Consider the following 17805-nt stretch of genomic DNA (forward strand, 5'->3'; position numbering starts at 1 on the left):
AAGGGTTTAGTCAGCACCGTACCTCTGGAATAGAATGCAGGAGGTCTGGTATTTCCTCTCAGGACCCGATATCCCAGTTACCCGCAAGGGTAGGCTGGAAACGCCAGAGCTGGATTTTCTCTGCAGGAGAAAAGACAGCGTCTTTCTCAGCGCGTCAAGGAGGAGGGGCAGCGTCCGTGGGCTTCTCGCATCTGCTGGGCTCTGCAAGGGGACAGCTGATCTGCTCAATTATTCACCACCACCGTGTGTTTGTTTAAAGCAACGTTGGTATATTTATACCGAAAGGTGCCGAGTTTGACGTACGTTTTTGGACATAAGACGTCAATAAAGATGTCACTAAGAACTGGTCATTCTTACAGTGCTCGCAGGAGTTCTATTACTAATCAAAACAAAGCAAGCGGGGCATTCACAGGTTGCTGGGGGTTTGAGATGTCGAAAGAACTCGGTGTGCTATCTAGGAATCTAAGGAAGTGGCTTCTGCTGTGTCATGGACTTGTCATGAGCTGCAGAGACGAGTTACTGAAATATGGCTCTGATCGTTATGCCATTACAGGGGATATGTATTGATTATAGCCGTATAGGGGCATGAGGTCACAATATTGATCGGGGTCCTAGATAAAACACAACAGTTGGTCCTCCGTGGACGGCGTTCGATTGACTGAGCTGCGTACGGCTGCGCACGGCTGCGCACATCACTCCTCTCTCTTCCAGCGATGATCCGATGATCCTGCTCGGCAAGGTTAGGCAAGGCGTGGCTCAACAGAGTCACAGATTTTCAAAATCTGTCCTAGGGACAGATTTTCAAAGATTTTTTGCGACGCCGCGCAGCAAAAATAGCTGCTGCTCTGTGCTGTTTTAGCGAGAGATGAACTGTGCCATATCTACAAAGAATTGGCATGGTGATGCTGGCTCCATGTGCTGGCACACTTTCTGCAGCACTGCATCAAGGCAGACAACCTTGCGACCTAGGACGGGGTAAATGAGTTGTGGGTAGGTTAGTTTTTGTGCTGCAATGATATGTTTCTGCCTAGAAACTATGCTTTAATGCAATTTCCTCTGTTTTTGGGTGCTGCAGAATGCACCACACATGTAGAGAGGAAGAATGGAGGAATCATAAAAATATTGATGCCAGCCTCAGGGAGCTGTAAATCCATGTACACCAGTCTGCGTTGATGTGAATCCATCAGTGGATGCAAAGGAATGCCCATGCGCTGTCCACTGAACACTCCTTTGATGCAAATTATTGCAAGGCAGTGTGCTGCACTGCATTGCATTACTTGTGGTCATTTGACAACACATCTCATCATTTGCATTGGTTTAGAAATACCACCCTGAATTTTGCGTCAGGTCTGTGTTTAAAAAGTAACACAAAATAATTTGCTAAATATTTGCTAATTTGTGCCCTTGTTTCTAACACACACTTACACATAGAGAGGCCGAATACACTGAAAGACATATTCACATAACCTCACCGTGCTCACACTAATACATACACATGAAAAGGCTCAGCTGCACACACATAACTCACAAACACATATTCACACACAAACACACATGTGCACACCTGCCCGTGCACACACACACACACAAAAACACATACAGTGTGGACAAATACAAACTCTCAAGGCATAACTACAGAAAGACACCAAGGTGACAGAAGGCAACACTAGCCTTTAAATGGCATTTACTCAGCCATGTAAACCCACCTTGAGTAGCTCTGCATGGCTTGGCCTAAATCGGTGTCTTCGATTACTCTGAATAGATGAGGCGTTCCATGGGTCCACCTATTAATATTGACACAATCCCACATTTACTAAGGTCAGTAAACCTTTGATGACATCAGAATGTTGCACCTTCCCAAGTGAGGTGTGGGAGGAGAAACATCTTTATTTCTGGTGATTTCCTCTTTTCAGTTCTGCTGCACACATATAGAGAGGGAAATACCTCTGAGGATTGTTTTGTGCAGGAAGGTTACCCCTTCTGCACAGAACCAGTCCTGCCTGCAATGCAGGAACCTTTCACTCTGATGCCCAGGGGTCAGCCATGGCTGTTAGCTGCACACAGTCTACTAGGTCAAGAAGAGAGCAGAAATGTGTTATATCTTTGTAAATATAGTTCATTCCTGCTGTATCCATTATACCCAAAGCAGTCCAGTCCTGCATCTGTGCTTGCTGCCCGCGATCGCAGGGGTGTTTAGTGAATGTCCCTCCAATGGACCTGAAAGTTATGTTTCGCTCACTAGGAATATCGAAAGCGACATGTATTTAAATGTTTCAGCCTGGCTATGACAAGTGCAGTCTAAAATCAAACGCACATGGCACATCTGCGGGGGGGGGGGCACCCTCAAAACAGCCTCACTCATGTCCTGCACTTTCATGTGCAGTGGGTATCAGATGAATCATAGATGCAGCATTGTTTTAAAAAATGTCAAGGAATTGATAGTTTTTTCATAGGATGACAAGCGTCGGGTGGAATGAGCAGAGCTTGATTCTGTTGAATTCTATTAAAATCCCACAAAATTCTGTGGAATTCCGATAGGGCAGAGTGAGCAATAAATACTATTTTCTTAACGCACGAAGCACCCTTATGCCCAAACACAGAAAGTGATGATGCATTTTGCACCAGTGCTTACTGCATACCCCTTTGCGACCTTACATACTCTACAATGATTACTGAGTATTTATGGGTGCTCAAGGGTATGCACTGCCGGCAGTGGTTTCTAAACACGGCAGAAAGTGGGAGAAATTCCTCTACATTAAAAAAACACTGCAGATTGAAGTTTAAAATATGTTTTTTAAACATAGAGGGACTGCTTCATCCCTCCTAGCCAGTTTAGAAATCACATAAAAAAGAAAAATCAGTTCTAGCGTGATGGATATACAATGTAAGAATAAGCTCACTTTTTATTTGTGGCTTCCAGCGAGGTAGCTCTCCTGCTGTGATTATTTTTATTAAAAAGATAGAATCTAACCCAAATGGGTTTATCTTTTTTTTCTGGTATAAACCCATTTGGTTTAGACCACAAAATTATGTTGCAGCTAATTAATATGAATTTGGTGCTGGTGCCTGTAGACAAGAGTAATGCAGAATTACCAAATTTCACTGGTAGAATAAAAAAATACACCCAAGCCCAATATTAATAGTTAGCATGTCATCCTAGTAGCAAAACATAAAATGCTTTGAAGAAGGTGCCTCGTAGCCAAATTAAAAGAAAATGCAATTAGATGCTTTATGCACTATTAATTAAATGTCCTGAAAAATCTCATAATTCATATTCATTCACACACTTCAGTGTTACAGTGTGCCAATAATCATGTAGTCTTTTTTCCATTTATTTTAGGTGGGATCATGATCGCTAAAGCAAATGCAGCGATTCGTGATGCAATAAATAGAGCTAACGAAGCTAAAAGGTTGAAACAGATACACAAGGCTGCTGTGGACAAGTTTGAATCTGAGCTTCAATCCGACAAGGAGGCAATCCGTTCCACCGAACAGACCATTTCGGCTAACACTCAACAAATTCAAATCCTACAGCGAGACCTAAACTCGGAAAGGGCGCTGTATAAAAAGTTAAACAAATTCCTCCTTCCATTGAGGAAATGCACCAGTTTCCTGGGCACCTTGGCTGGCAAGACCAGTGCAGCCAGCATCTCCATTGAGTTTAATGGTCTGCTGGGAGTCTTGGATGAAATCGTTGTGACTTTACGCCCATTGGTTGAGAGTAGTACAGAGTACTCACTCCTGGTCACTGCTAAATTACCAACCATCATACATAAGCTGGAAGAGGCTAACAGCAGGTTGAAGAAAGCTGCAGCACCCTAAATCAGTGTGTTCCTATAGCACTGCAGTTTGTGTGCAATTCCTGTAATCTGCTTCTTTTCTTGTATTTTGCTTTGCAATACCTTTGGGTGAAGCTCTCACACCTCCTAAGCTTCTCTCCTTAATTGGGATTGGGCTGATAGCTGACCAGGTCCTCTAGCCTGAAGAAGGCATACAACCAAGCACTGCATCAACCCCCGTCCAGGCCCTTCTTTTACTCTTTGTACAGAAAAATGCAATCCCAGTAAACTTTTTTCAGTGAATGAATGAAGAACATCCAACAGCACATTAACAACATTAACCTTCCTTCATTTCTTGCACCTGCACCTTCCCATATAATCCAGCAACAATAAGTCTTCAAATTCCTGTCTCTCTCCAATCTCAACATCATATTGAACTCCTTCAAAGCCACAAGATAAGGCTGCATTTTCAATATGCTGTCGTAGAGCTGCTCTGAAAGCCTTCTTGCTGCGGTATGGCAAAGAGAAAGGGCAGGAATGTGCTGTGTCTATCATATACGGCCCTTTCCTGTTCTATTTCACTGCACAAGCGATAAATGGACTGCCGTGTGCCAATGCAGACACCCCATGATGCAAGGGTGGCTTTGTTTTATGAATGATTCTTTTTGGGCAGGAAGGGACAGCATCAGTGGTTAATTTGTAAAATATTAAGGGCCAGGGCACTGACAAGGAGGTCACTGACTCTTGCACCACTCATCGCCCCTGTCATCGCTGCCCAAAAAACTACTAACCCTCTATCTTGCATGTAAATGCGACAGTTCAGATTATTCTAGGTCCCCAAAGCTAAAGGAACGGCTGTGGAGGTAGGTATTAGCATTTTCTTTTGATATTGTATTCCTAAACAATCCTTGTTCTGCTCATTTCTAAATTAGATGAGCAGTTCCACCATGTGGCAGACTGTTCTAAGTTTGGTGTTGACAATCAGGTGCCGGTGCTGAGGACCGGTATCCAATTAAGTACCGCTGCTGAGCACCGGAAAGCAGCACCTCAAATTAAGCACTGGACAACATCCTTCACAGCTACACTTTATGGAGTCAATGTCCTCCTTGTATGTGTTCTGCTGAATGTAAAACACATAGAAAGAGGAACAAACTAGGAGAAGTAGAAAAAAAAATTGTATTTCGCCTCCTCTACTCCTCCCCTTGAGAGGCGCAGACTTTTGATCCATTGCCATGTTTACAGTGTACATCTGGGCATATGTCAAATGCCATGGGTGTTACATGAGAACAGAAACTGTAATGCCCAAGGCACGCCTCCCCAACACAGTGTGAGGCAATGCAGCGTCTTATGCTGCTGTACATCACACCATATCTACAAGGCTTACAAAAGCCTTGCAGAGTGGCTTTACATGGCCTTGTAGATATGGCACTGCAACGTGTTCCTCCAAAGCGTCATTACAAGTGATGTTCCAGTGGTACAGGGGCCTTGTAAATGAGGTCCATAATGTCTTACCATTGTCCTTCTTCAAAGACCTTTGAGGAAACTCACTCTCACCCATACTCTTCATTGTCAATGCCTCCCTCACTCAAAGTATTTTCTCAGCAGCTCTCAGGCCAGGCCGGGTACTCCCATGCCTGGAGAATCCTACACTGGCCCTGATGACCACACCAACTATCAGCCCATCACTTATAAAACATTCATCTGGATTCATCCAAAAGCTCATTGGATCTGGCTGATATTGCAGCTGTTGCCGGACATTATGCGATCAATCATAAAACAGACTATAAGGAGGACCTACAGGTGGAGGCTTTGGCTCCCTCCTCATGTTGGGAGCCTGGAGTACTTATTTGGTTAGGCAACATATACTGAGCTTCTATTAAAAAAAACTGCTTGCCCTACCCACAGCTGTGATAATGTTTTATGTAGCCAGCTGACCTAGCTTAAACTTTCATGCGTAAATACATGACATTGTCTTGGAAACAAGATAATATACAGTGTTTGCTTTTCTCAGGCAGAAGCACAGATGAGAAGAGGATGGTTAATACCTTTACACTTCACACTGCAGATTTGTGTTTGAGACCCAGGGCTTCACTTATCTATATTGACTTTTTTTTCTAGCACAAAAGTTCAACTGTTACCTGACCTTATATGAATTAAACAAAAAAAGCTTTGGACGTCTTACTGAGAAAGGGGCATAATCTCCACCCGCATTATGGTTCTCATGACTCCTGGATATGAATGGGCCAAACATGTGTTCTTCTAAGACCACACTGCTTGTGTTCCACTTTTTGGCTTATGGAAAAGTGTACACTCAATGTAGCAGGACTGAGCAGTTTAAAGTGTCAACCTGTGATTCTGACTATAGGCCTGAACTGCCTATGATTCAATGTTATCATGTAGGCATTAGGCCTGACAAATTTATTGTGAAAAGCCTGTGTTTATGTCTATGGATATTTAAGGTTGGAATGTTATTAGTCTGTTTTAAAGCCTATAGATAGGTTAGAAGTAATATGGAATCTCGCTCATTTTCCATAGTGGGTTTTGTGTCGGTCACTCAGTGTAACAAACTGTAGATGTAGAAGGCTTGCTGTGTGAGAGTCCATATTAGCCCATAGTTGGACAGGCAGCTTTTTGCAAACCCTTCTAGTTTTATGACTGTGTGTCTGATGGTTGTCTTCTGGGAAGGCTTACTCTTAAAACTGTAAGCCTTAGATGGTTCGGATATATACCTGTTAGGTGCTATGGAAATGGTGTCTCCAATGACAGGTCTGGTGTCCTTATTATGAAGCATTATGACAAAGGTAGTCTGTCTAGCTTATTAACTGTAAAACTCATAGTTGCTTACTACATGGAGTTACAGGCTATAGACAGATTTTTAGTTACATGTTATCTCACAGATCAGCAGAGTGGGAAAGGGTTATTGCATTGGCCACCCACTTTATAAAATGTTGAGGGTTTTCCCTAAGTTACTCATTGATAGACCCCATCTAGATGGATTGCTTATTATTTTGCCTTTGTAGTTTTTTACATATTTGAAATGTTATATCTGTATGCATGGGCGTTGCAAGTTTAAGAAAACTTGAATAAGCAGGTCATGGTTGAGGTGTAAAGCAACAACAAAGGGAAAACGCCTTATAGGGATGAATTGTGATTATACTCTGCTGATATATTGTTAGATGGAAACTCACAGATTTAGTAGTAAAGAGTTTTTGTGCTGGTGATCCACCCAAACAAAGTCTGTGAGTTCAATAATCCTTGTTAGGTTCTCTTAGGACTGAGTGTCTTTTGTTTTGCCAACAGTGATTTTCTTTACATTCATACCTGCATAACCCTATTCCAGATAGTTGGCATGTGGACAGCGTACAGAAGATGTGAAAGGCATGAGTTGCTGTAGATGTGGCAAAAAGGCTATTTATATTCAGATTAGGAATGCCCAGATCACACTCAAGTATGCAGTAGATGCAATCCTAAATGACTTTTTGCTCCTATCTGTTAGGTAGGCAAGAGTACTTCCTTTAAGTGCAACAAAAATGTGAATAGTGTGACCTGGAGGATACGGGTGATGAAGATTTATTGTAGGCTTGAGTTGGCTTGGTGACAAGAAAAGGATAAAATTATTGGCTTGAATGTTTATAATTGAAAGGTAGTAGATCTGGTGTTTTATTGTGAACATCACATGTTAAAGTAAATAGGCATTTAGAGGTAGAACTCTATTTAAACGATTACCACAGTAGGCAAAGGTTTTGGTGCTGCTCACCCCCTCGACAAATGGTGGATATAGAAGATTTGTCCTTGTGAGGTCCTGTTAGGATATAAAATATTTCGCTTTGCCACCTGTTACTTTGTGACTGTTTGTTGTCTTGTGGAAAACGTGGGTCCTCAGTTGTTTATGGTGGGAAGCCAATTACAACATCTAGAGGCCTGACTGGTTCAATAGGAGGAACACATTTGAAATGACACAGATTAGATCTGTTTATTTTGAAAAGCATATGTTAAAGTCGATTCACATTCACAGAAGGTGTCTATTTCTCTACATTAAACCCTCTAGGTAGATACTTTGCTATCTGAAATGGATGAAGGGCCATGTGCCGGCTCCATTACTTATAATGAGGGGGACACCAGTGATGCTGGTAGAGCTGAATCGCCTGAGAATTTGCTGTATGCCATCTAAGCATGAAGAGGATTCTCCTGCGTGTGGCTGAAACCTGTGTGCATTATATGAGGCCACTTTTCCTTCAGCTGTCAGAACATTTCCACACTTTGAAATGATCAACTTGACAGGTGAAATGAGATGTGGCCCAGTAGCCTGAGCTGCCGACCTTTAGACCTTGGAAACCAATGGGCATATTATTAACAAACAAAGGGCAGCAAGGAAAGTGCCACTCTTTGCGGCATTAATGGGAGGGTGTTGAATATTTACTGATATATAGTGCTCTTCACCTCTCACCTACCACTGGCTCAATTGAGGCAACCTTGGGCCAAAGCAGACACCCTTGCACATGGTGGCAGAGTTCCTGCATTAGGGGCAGGATACTTTTTGTACAAAAAGAAATACCTTCCTGCACAAAACAGTTCAAAGAAGAAATTTCTTTTTCAATGTGTGATGCTAAATGCATAACGTAATGAAAGAGGAAATAACAAGGCAATATAAACAGAGTTCTCCTCATTGTGCCATGATTGTTGCATATCTAGGATTGTATCAAATGTAATCGTGGATACATGAGTAATACTCCTGCTTCACATGGATGCACAGGAACCCCCATGCTTCACCCATCAAATGACTCCCACTGTGAAATTTAAAGCAACGTGGCACAAGCCACAGTGCTGCATTACATTTCTTTACAAAGTCATGCATACCCCCCCCTGCTTGGATTTGTAAATCTTACTTAAGCCTTTACCTTGATGATGCAACGCTTCCTTTTTCTGGGCAACTCTTAAACAAGGAGCATCAGAGGGATATGTTTCCAGGCCGTCCTCCACTCACAAAGCTACTCAACAAAAAGGACTGGCTGCAACTGACACACAATAAATATATGCATTCTTAATTCACTGGGTATCAATAAATGCCTCCTGGGTGCGGCTATGCCTATATTATTTAGTCACACCTCCCATATGTGTACAATTATTTTGTCAAAACATTCAACCACAAACGCATCCCAATTATCCTAAAAATTGATGATGATACTGGCACATTTGTCATAAAAAAGCGAAAAACAAATGTGAGATGGGTCAGAAAGTGCCTCACATACGCAATGTCCACAGAGCTGCTGGTAGGTACTCACCAGTTTGCAACAAATTAATGTGACCTAACTCAAGAAAATGTGAAAATGTAAACCCTAAATGAGAAAGGTGTAACAAATAATGGTGCAAACTATCTACCATCTCAACCCCATAACGTGTAACATACAGTCAACTGCATTCCCCATTAAAATATGTTGTGAACACCTATCATATGTGTTTAATATTTACCTAGTGTTTACACCCAATTAAAAAGAGGGCATGTTTATACCATTTTAAGTTGAAAGTCCAACATGTTTCATTACCTTAGCAATCGGCGGTAATGTTTATCAGGGCAGGGGGACACATTTCCACCTTAATAATGCTAGATCCTGCAGTGGTTGATGAAAAGATAGAGGAGAGGTAATGTCAAAGATGAACTTTTGTAAAAAAAACATCTTGTGGGGACATTTGCCTTAATTAATGATCCACTACTTCCAAATTGAATGTGACTCCTGTGTTTCTCTTGTTATGTGATGTATGCCTCTTGATGATGATGCCATTGAGTTTCTTCGCACTCAATGTGATGAACACTTTTCTGCCTTATGATTGACTGTATACTAAATAATGTTTCTTTGATTTTCACTGTTCTGCTTGCGAATAAAAATAGCATATTTACCCATAGTGTGCCTTGACTCATACGTCATAATTCACATTGGTCAGATTCAATGAAGCTCCTGCTGAGCCTTTTATTCTTCTCATGTCGACTCAATGCAAAAGGAGCACCATACAAGCCATAGCTAAACAATGAAGATATTGTTTTGGTTATATGAAAATATATCATTATGTTTCTCTGCAACTCAAAAGCAGACCTTGAATTACACGTGGGAGCTCACTATGAAGATTGCATTCGCTTTTTACTGATGAAAATAAAATAAAAACTAAGAAAAACCTATTTCATTGTTTGCACAGAACTTCCATTTAACCTGACAAAATGTTTAATGCATCACCGATTGAAAATATATATTTAGAGAAGTGTCTAAAATAGGCCCTAAGGTGGAGTTAGGTCCACTTAATTGTGCAAAGAGAAGTATTCTGAGGGTTAAATGACTTTTTCCATAGAAAAACAAAAACAATTTTGAAGCAAAGAATCACATCCATAAATATTAATCATGCTTCACAAAAATGACAAAAGACAAGCTTCAAACTCCAACACCAATCACTGACATAGACATATTTGAAGAGGCAATCCTATGAAAGAAAGCAGAAAAAGATAATTAATACAATATCTTAAATTGCTGATTTAGAAGGAAAAAGTAGAAAGAATACAACATGTTTCAACACGTAATGTGATAAATTCATGTCACAGTTATAGATTCTTCTTATGGCCAATCTATATATTTCATGATGAAATAACAGACGGCATATAAATCACATGCCATAGGGTAATATCAGACTTTTACCATAATGCACAACCCTGATTATTGGATAGTAAAGCAAGGTGCAAGGTAGCCGAAAGAGCTTGGCGGGCACAATATGACACTGTTGCCAAGCTGACCTATAAAACGGTGGTCAAGGCTTATCACCGGGACATTCGCCTGGAAAAAAAAGCGTATCTTGCCAGGAGAATTGATGCTGCGTCCAACTCCTGCAAGGAGATATTCTCCATCGTGAGAGAATTCACCTCACCTTGGTCGAACACCTCGGACCAAAAACCATCTGGTACCTGGGCTGCGGATCTTGCTGACTTCTTTACGAGCAAGATCCAACGCATCCAGGAGTCATTCCTGGTACCAATGTCTGTGGGCCAAACTGAACGGGATATCACCACACTGCCACAGACCGGGCCAAGGGCGACGTTGAGTGTGTTTCCTCCGATCTCTGCTCCGGACTCCCTGGCTCTGATGGGCAATTTAAAATCGGGTTCTCCCCTTGACCCATGCCCGGCTAAATTTCTAGCGAAAGTCGCGGAGGTGATCAACCCGCTGGCTAATCCGCTTTTGAATCTTTCGTTGAGGCTAGGTGTGGTCCCGCAAGCCTGGAAGCAGGCGATGGTGATCCCCTTGCTTAAAAAATCTGGCCTGGACCCGAAGGCCCCAGTTAATTATAGGCCCATTTCTTTGCTGCCGGCCCTCACGAAGATTCTGGAAAAGCACGTTCAAGGCGTGCTCTCCAATTTCCTTGAATCTAATGAGATCTTGCACCCCACCCAATCGGGCTTTCGTCCCCATCTTAGCACTGAGACGGCGCTCCTGGAGGTTTCGGAAACCATTAAAGGGGTTCTGGACTCTGGGGGCAAAGTCATGCTGGTGATGCTAGACCTGTCGGCGGCTTTCGACACCGTTCCCCATGATGGTCTCCTCGCAAGACTTCGCGAGATAGGCATACGGGGGACGGTGTTCGACTGGTTTTCCTCCTTTCTTGCCGGCCGCCGGCAAACGATCTGGGCCCCGCCTGATTCCACCGTGATGCCGCCTCTGGGAGTCGGGGTCCCTCAGGGCTCTATTCTGAGCCCGACCCTCTTTAACATCATTATGACCCCGTTGGCGGCACTGGTGGAGTCGCATGGTGCCCAGATCGTATCCTATGCGGATGACACCCAGCTCCTCTTCTCCTGTATGAGAGGAGGCGACTTTGACGGGGAGAGTATTCGGGATTGCCTTGGGGCTGTTTTTCATTGGTTCCATCTAAACAGCCTCAAGTGCAATTCCGACAAGTCCGAAGTACTTTTCTTTGGGTGCGACACCGAGCCTGACTGGCAGACGTGGTGGCCACAGGACATGTTCCCTCCATCCAGCTCCTCTCAGGTGGCAAAGAATCTGGGGGTGAAGCTGGATAACAGGTTAACCTTGAAATCGCAGATCCTGGGGGTGTCTGGCATGTGCTTTGGCATCCTTAGGATGCTGCGGAGGTTTCTTCCTTTGTTATCCGTGGAACATAGGACGTTGACAGTTCAGGCTCTGATTGGGTCCAGGTTGGATTATTCCAACATTCTCTACCTGGGCCTTCCAGAGTACCTGCTGCAGCGCCTTCAAGTGGTGCAAAACGCCGCGGCCAGGGCTATCTTCGGCCTTAGTAGGTGCTCCAGTGCCTCGGCCTTGCTGGTAACGTTACATTGGTTGCCCATTCGCAAGAGGATCGCCTTTAAGGCTCTGACCTTGGTCTATAAAGCTCTTCACAAGGGGGGAGCTAAGTATCTCCAAAAGAGAATGGTCTTTTATCATCCGACCAGGTCTCTGAGGTCGGAATCCCTGCACCTTGCTGTCGTCCCTCGGGTAAAGAAAGCGCGCCTTGGTGGACGCTCTTTTGGATTGCTGGCATCTCAGCTATGGAACTCTCTGCCGCTGGCCCTGCGGGGTGCCACTAGCTTATTGGCTTTTAGGAAAGGCCTTAAGACGTGGCTTTTTATTCAGTAGCCGTTCTTTTTGGTATTTCTGGCTCACTACTCTTTTAGTCTTTCATTTGGTGTTATGTTATTATGTTGCAGTTTTCTTGCCTTCTCCAATAAAAGCGCCGGGACACTCTTTTTGAGTAGCCGTGCGCTATAAAAATGAACCAATAACATAACATAACCAATAACAGGTGTAAGGAGACTAGTTGAGGGACTAGGGTGATATACAGTGCTATAGAAAGGAGCTAGAATGAAAATGAGAGAAAGAAACCTGTAAAATATGAGTAGAGGTGAAGTATACATATAATAAATAATATCCGCTGTACATTAAAAGGGAGGGAGTGGGGAGAAATGATAGGCCTGGAGGGAGAGGAGACCCGAAGAGGAGGGACGAAAGGCCTGAAGGAAGAAGAGAACAACAAGGGAGGGATGAGAAATCGCATTGTTTTGACATTCAGGATTGAGAAGCACAACATCAGCCTCTAGAACTTGGGAGCATCCTTGACTCACGCAGATGCAACCCCCTGCGTCAGCTTCGGCAAATGTCACAGTTCAGACAACACATCATGACAAATAATGAAATAAATTTAACCCAGGTAGTTTGTCGTTAGATGGGGTGGCTGTATGCAACCCTCAAGTTTCTGTGTCAGGCTCAGCTCCCTGCAAGCACTGCTTCAAGCATATCTCTGAGAATGGCTGATAGCCGAAGGGGTGGAGGGGTGGAAGGAGTGCGTTGCCCCAGCAGTGCATGTGCTACTAAGGGACATGCCAACACCGCTGCCACCCTAGGGTGCGCCAACTCACATCTGCATTTCTCAGAGGAAGGCTGAACAATTTAGAGTGCATATGGAGGGAAAGGGGATCACACATGGAGGGCGAGGGGAGCAATGAGGGAGGGGCATGAAACCTTAAGGGACAGGGTGTTATATTACATGTAAGTACACTATATAGGCACAGGTAAGATGGCAACCTTTCACCTATATTCTTCCCTATATTACATACATAATAGTTCATAGGGACTGACCTTTTACCTAGATACGACACTGAATTTAGAATGTGGGTTTTTCCCTAGTTCGAATCTCATACATTATGCATGAGGCTTCTTGGAAGCACAGCAGGACTAACAGTAGAACGAATATCTCCTGTATAATGTCTCTGTATAAAGTTGAGACCCTTTAGGCTGACATAGTAACACAGCAAGGTAGGACCCATGGGGAGTCCTATGGGTATATATGAAACCTTCTATAAAAAACTGGACAACGACCCCACCGAGAGGTTAACCAACACTATCGCAATCATGACACATGAAGCAGAGGCCAATGGTTGGATCTCAAAGAAGGAGGCTGACTTCTTGACACCCAAAGGACCCAAGGTACCCTTTTTCTATTCATTGCCAAAAACTCACAAAAACAAGTCCCCCCCTCCGGGACGCCCGATAGTCTCAGGTATTGGATCATTACTAGAGCCACTATCCAAATTTGCCGATGAGTATTTAAAACCTTTAGTTCAGGGCACACCAACCTACTTGAAAGACACTAGAGATCTCCTGATCCAGATTGCGGATCGTGAATTCAATCCCAACACGATGCTACTGATGGGTCTTGATGTTGAGTCCCTTTACACCAGCCTACCCCAAGAAGACACCCTAAAGATGTTGGAAGACCTGCTTTTCATGAAAGAATGGACACACAAGACTCCACGGCATTTCATCCTTGAATGTTGCCAATTAGCTCTCAAAGAGAACTATTTTGAATATAACGGCCAACTCTTCCTACAGTGTCATGGTACCTCCATGGGCAGCGCCTTTGCGCCTTCGGTAGCTGGACTCTACGTGAGCCAGTTTGAACAAGAATTTGTCCTCAACAATACCAACCCCTACGTTTCCAGTATAATACACTGGAAGCGTTATATCGATGACATTCTACTAATCTGGGATATCGAACTAGATCTCACCACCTTCATGGAATGGCTTAATGGGAGAGATAGGTGACTAAAATTCACCTTCACCTCGAGTAACCAGCACATTGACTTCTTGGACCTTACGATTTTTTGTGAAAATGGGAAATTGGAGACCAAAACCTTCACCAAACCCACAGCCAAGAACAGCCTACTCTCGTATCAAAGCTACCACCCCCGACCCTTGCGGGATAATCTCCCTTACAGTCAGTTTTTAAGACACAAACGTAACTGCAGTAAAGAGAGTGACTACAGGAAACAGGCGCAGGAACTCAGCCGAAAGTTACAATCTAGAGATTATACCCCAGCAGTAATCTCTAAGTGTAAAAAACGGGCAAAGCACCAGCCCCGTGAATGCCTTTTACGAAACAACTGTAAAGAACCCATTAAGGATCTCGTCACATGCGTCACTACCTACTGCCCTGCGACCTATGACGTCTAAAAATTGATAAGGAAAAATTGGCAGATTGTTACGTCAGGCAAATTCAACTGGCCCAAACCAAGATTCGCCAACAGAAGAACCAAAAACATCAAAGATGTCCTTGTACATACTAGGCCAAAAAAGAAACCAGTGAAACCAACAATCAGAGATATCACTATGGCCCCAGTTACAGGCCACTACCCATGTGGCACCTGTGGAGTCTGCAAGTTCACCAAGACCACAAAGGTCCTACAACTGACAGACACCTTATTGTGGACCCAGAGACAACATACAAATTGTAACTCCACACATGTAATTTATTTAGTGACCTGCCCCTGCCAACGACAATACGTGGGCATGACCTGTCGCAAAATCAAACTCCGCATAGGAGAGCACAGAAGTAATGTGAGACTCAAGAAAAATACCACCAAACTGTGTACTCACTTCGTAGAAGCAGGACATTCATGTGACGACTTGAGATGGACGGTTCTTGAAATGCTACTAGACAAAAGCAACAAGGCTGAGCAGGTCCTATTTGAAAAAGAACAAAGGTGGGTGGACAGTCTCAGAACAGACATTGTGGGGATGAACGATAACATCCCGTGGCACCATTTCTACTGAGTCAAGTGTGTACTTACTATGAGTCCCAGCCTTAGTGATAACTAATTTTAACCACACTCATAATTTTGTGAAGAAATTGCCCTTAGTACATACACTACGTCCGTTGTGGACATTTTCCACACAACATCAAACATTTGATCCTGTATAACACCGAATGTGTACATTTTCTTGCACCGGGAGGCAACCATCTTATATGGAGCATCTTTGCCCGCAAGTAGTCCCTTCTTTATGTCTAAGCCCATTTTAAAAGAAGGAGTAAACTAGACACGCCCATAGCCAGGGGCAGAGTCAGCACAGGGGACACAGCGCTGAACCTCTTGGGTAAGAATGGCAGCAGGACCTGATCTCCACTATCTGGTAAGACTGTTAACCGTTCTACTAACACACCGGGCCCGTTTGTACCACTACAGCAAAGACCACAAACGACTCTCCGACCCCTGTTGAAGCTGCCATTGAGCTCAATACAGGTAATTATATCGCACCGTGTTGTAGTGCTTTGTACTTTGATCACTAGACTAAGGGTTTAAAATCCCGTCCACAATGAGTTCTACCAACACAGGACCTCCTACTTTAGTGGGTCTTATATAAATATAACATTGCACACGTTGCAATCCTAAATGTACTTCCTGTATTAGACCTTGTTTTTAATCCTTTCCTTTCTTGACACGGTATTAATGCCACTAGCATGGCGTACTCTCCTAATGAGGAAATTTGTGCTCCACATGTAATCTCAACATGTCTGCTTGCTCACCTCACGTCTGGAGCCACATATATAATGGATATTGTTGGCTTTTGTTTCCACAGCACAGGGAATCTAAGTATAAGTTGTCTATACTTATCATCAAAACTACGCAAGTGGTGTGAGTTAATAATTTTCTATCCTTTTTACGTTTGTGTTTGTCCTGACGAAAGCTCTGTAGACCCGGCTGGGCCAAGAGAGCTGAAACATGTTGACACATTTTTCAAGACATGAAGTAATCCAATAACACGATTACCATCATATCGCACTTTCTTTTAGCAATAGTGCTTACCCCTCTTTTTTTCTAATAAATAAATTCTTGGGTGAGACACTATTTTTATCCCACTTTTATACTTTTCCAGTATCTCTGGACACTTCTACCTATACCGGAGGTAGCCTCGGGTGAGGCAGGTATCCAGCATGTTAATCGACTACCCTATGAATACGCCATGACTCCTGAGGGGGCGGATAAAAGATACACCGCAACGATAAAACCAGGATGTCTATGAGGGTTTTCGAATACAAACCAAAGGTTTTGTAGATACCAGTGTCCATTCTATTTTTGATTATTACGTATATATACATCATGTCTTGTTTAGAAAGATAGAGGAAACCGAGACTTTACGGCTGACACACTGACCAGAGATTCTGAGGTTCCTGCATGCAGACACCCAAGCTAGCAGTGCTCTACCATCCTTCGCGGTGTGTCCAACTCGAGACCAAGACAGGGTCACACATTCTCTTATTTCAGGTAAATGGGGTTGACTGGATCACAGAGGGATTCCTGCAATAACACCTACACAGATGCTTGGTATATTTAGGTACATCTAGTTAGGGAGGCATCGTAGGAGTATGCACCCTGTATTATGTGTTTTATAAACTTATATGTATTCATGATTATCGCACAATGGAAGAGATATGCCATCCATTTACTAATCATATATCCCTGCTACTGTCTAATGGTTGTTGCAGCTCATCTATTCTACACTAGAATAACAACTGTTCAAGAAAATCTTATTGAAGCGCCCAGCCTGTTTATTCTGTGTATCTTTGAGACAAACTAAGTGAGCACGAGAGACTGAGGGAAATATGCTATATTGTTTCTACGATTCTGTGGGCTCAGGGTTGTCATGTTCTGAGGTTGCTGGAATCTATTCCCTCCATGGTAAAAGGAGATTATAGTTGCACTGTGAGCTAGCTTATACAGACAGGCTAACGTATCCAGTGGGGATGCACGGAATCAGTCCGCCACCAATCCCACAGTTTATGTTATCAAAACGTGCAGATCCTGTATAGGTTATATAGGAACTACACAACATGGGGCAGCCAACGTTGGTTGGGTACCTATTTAACAGTAAAATCTGAGTAGTTCAGTTGTGCTATTCTCAGAGACCCCCCCTCACAAAACACCGAAGACGTATGGAGTGGGTGGGCACAAACCCCACCTCAGTTGAGTAGGCAAAAAATCCTATTTATTGGCTGTTGGTTAATCAAGCTTGAATGACACAGTGTTCCTCATATTGTAAAACACCTTATCCTAGTTCTCTTGGAAAACTCTTCTTTACTTAAAAAAAATGACTGAGGAAATGATAACTTAAATCAAGAACACCACCTCTCAGCGGGAGAAGAAGATGAAGATGCAATACAAATTGCAGAAAAACTCAGGAATACAGTGACCCTG

General features: G+C 43.2%; 1 protein-coding gene across 1 annotated transcript in view; it reads left to right on the forward strand.

Annotated features, from left to right (window-relative positions):
• The window catches only part of LOC147726101 (uncharacterized), a 154972-nt gene extending 151150 nt beyond the window's left edge, over positions 1–3822 (forward strand). Inside the window, exon 3 of the mRNA XM_086963418.1 lies at positions 3341–3822. Within this exon, the coding sequence (XP_086819544.1) occupies positions 3341–3822 (482 nt within the window). The remainder of the gene's footprint in view (positions 1–3340) is intronic.
• Positions 3823–17805: the final 13983 nt, after the last annotated feature.

The sequence above is a fragment of the Lissotriton vulgaris genome, chromosome 3_1 (genome assembly GCF_964263255.1).
Source record: "Lissotriton vulgaris chromosome 3_1, aLisVul1.2, whole genome shotgun sequence".
Taxonomy (NCBI): Eukaryota; Metazoa; Chordata; class Amphibia; order Caudata; family Salamandridae; genus Lissotriton; species Lissotriton vulgaris.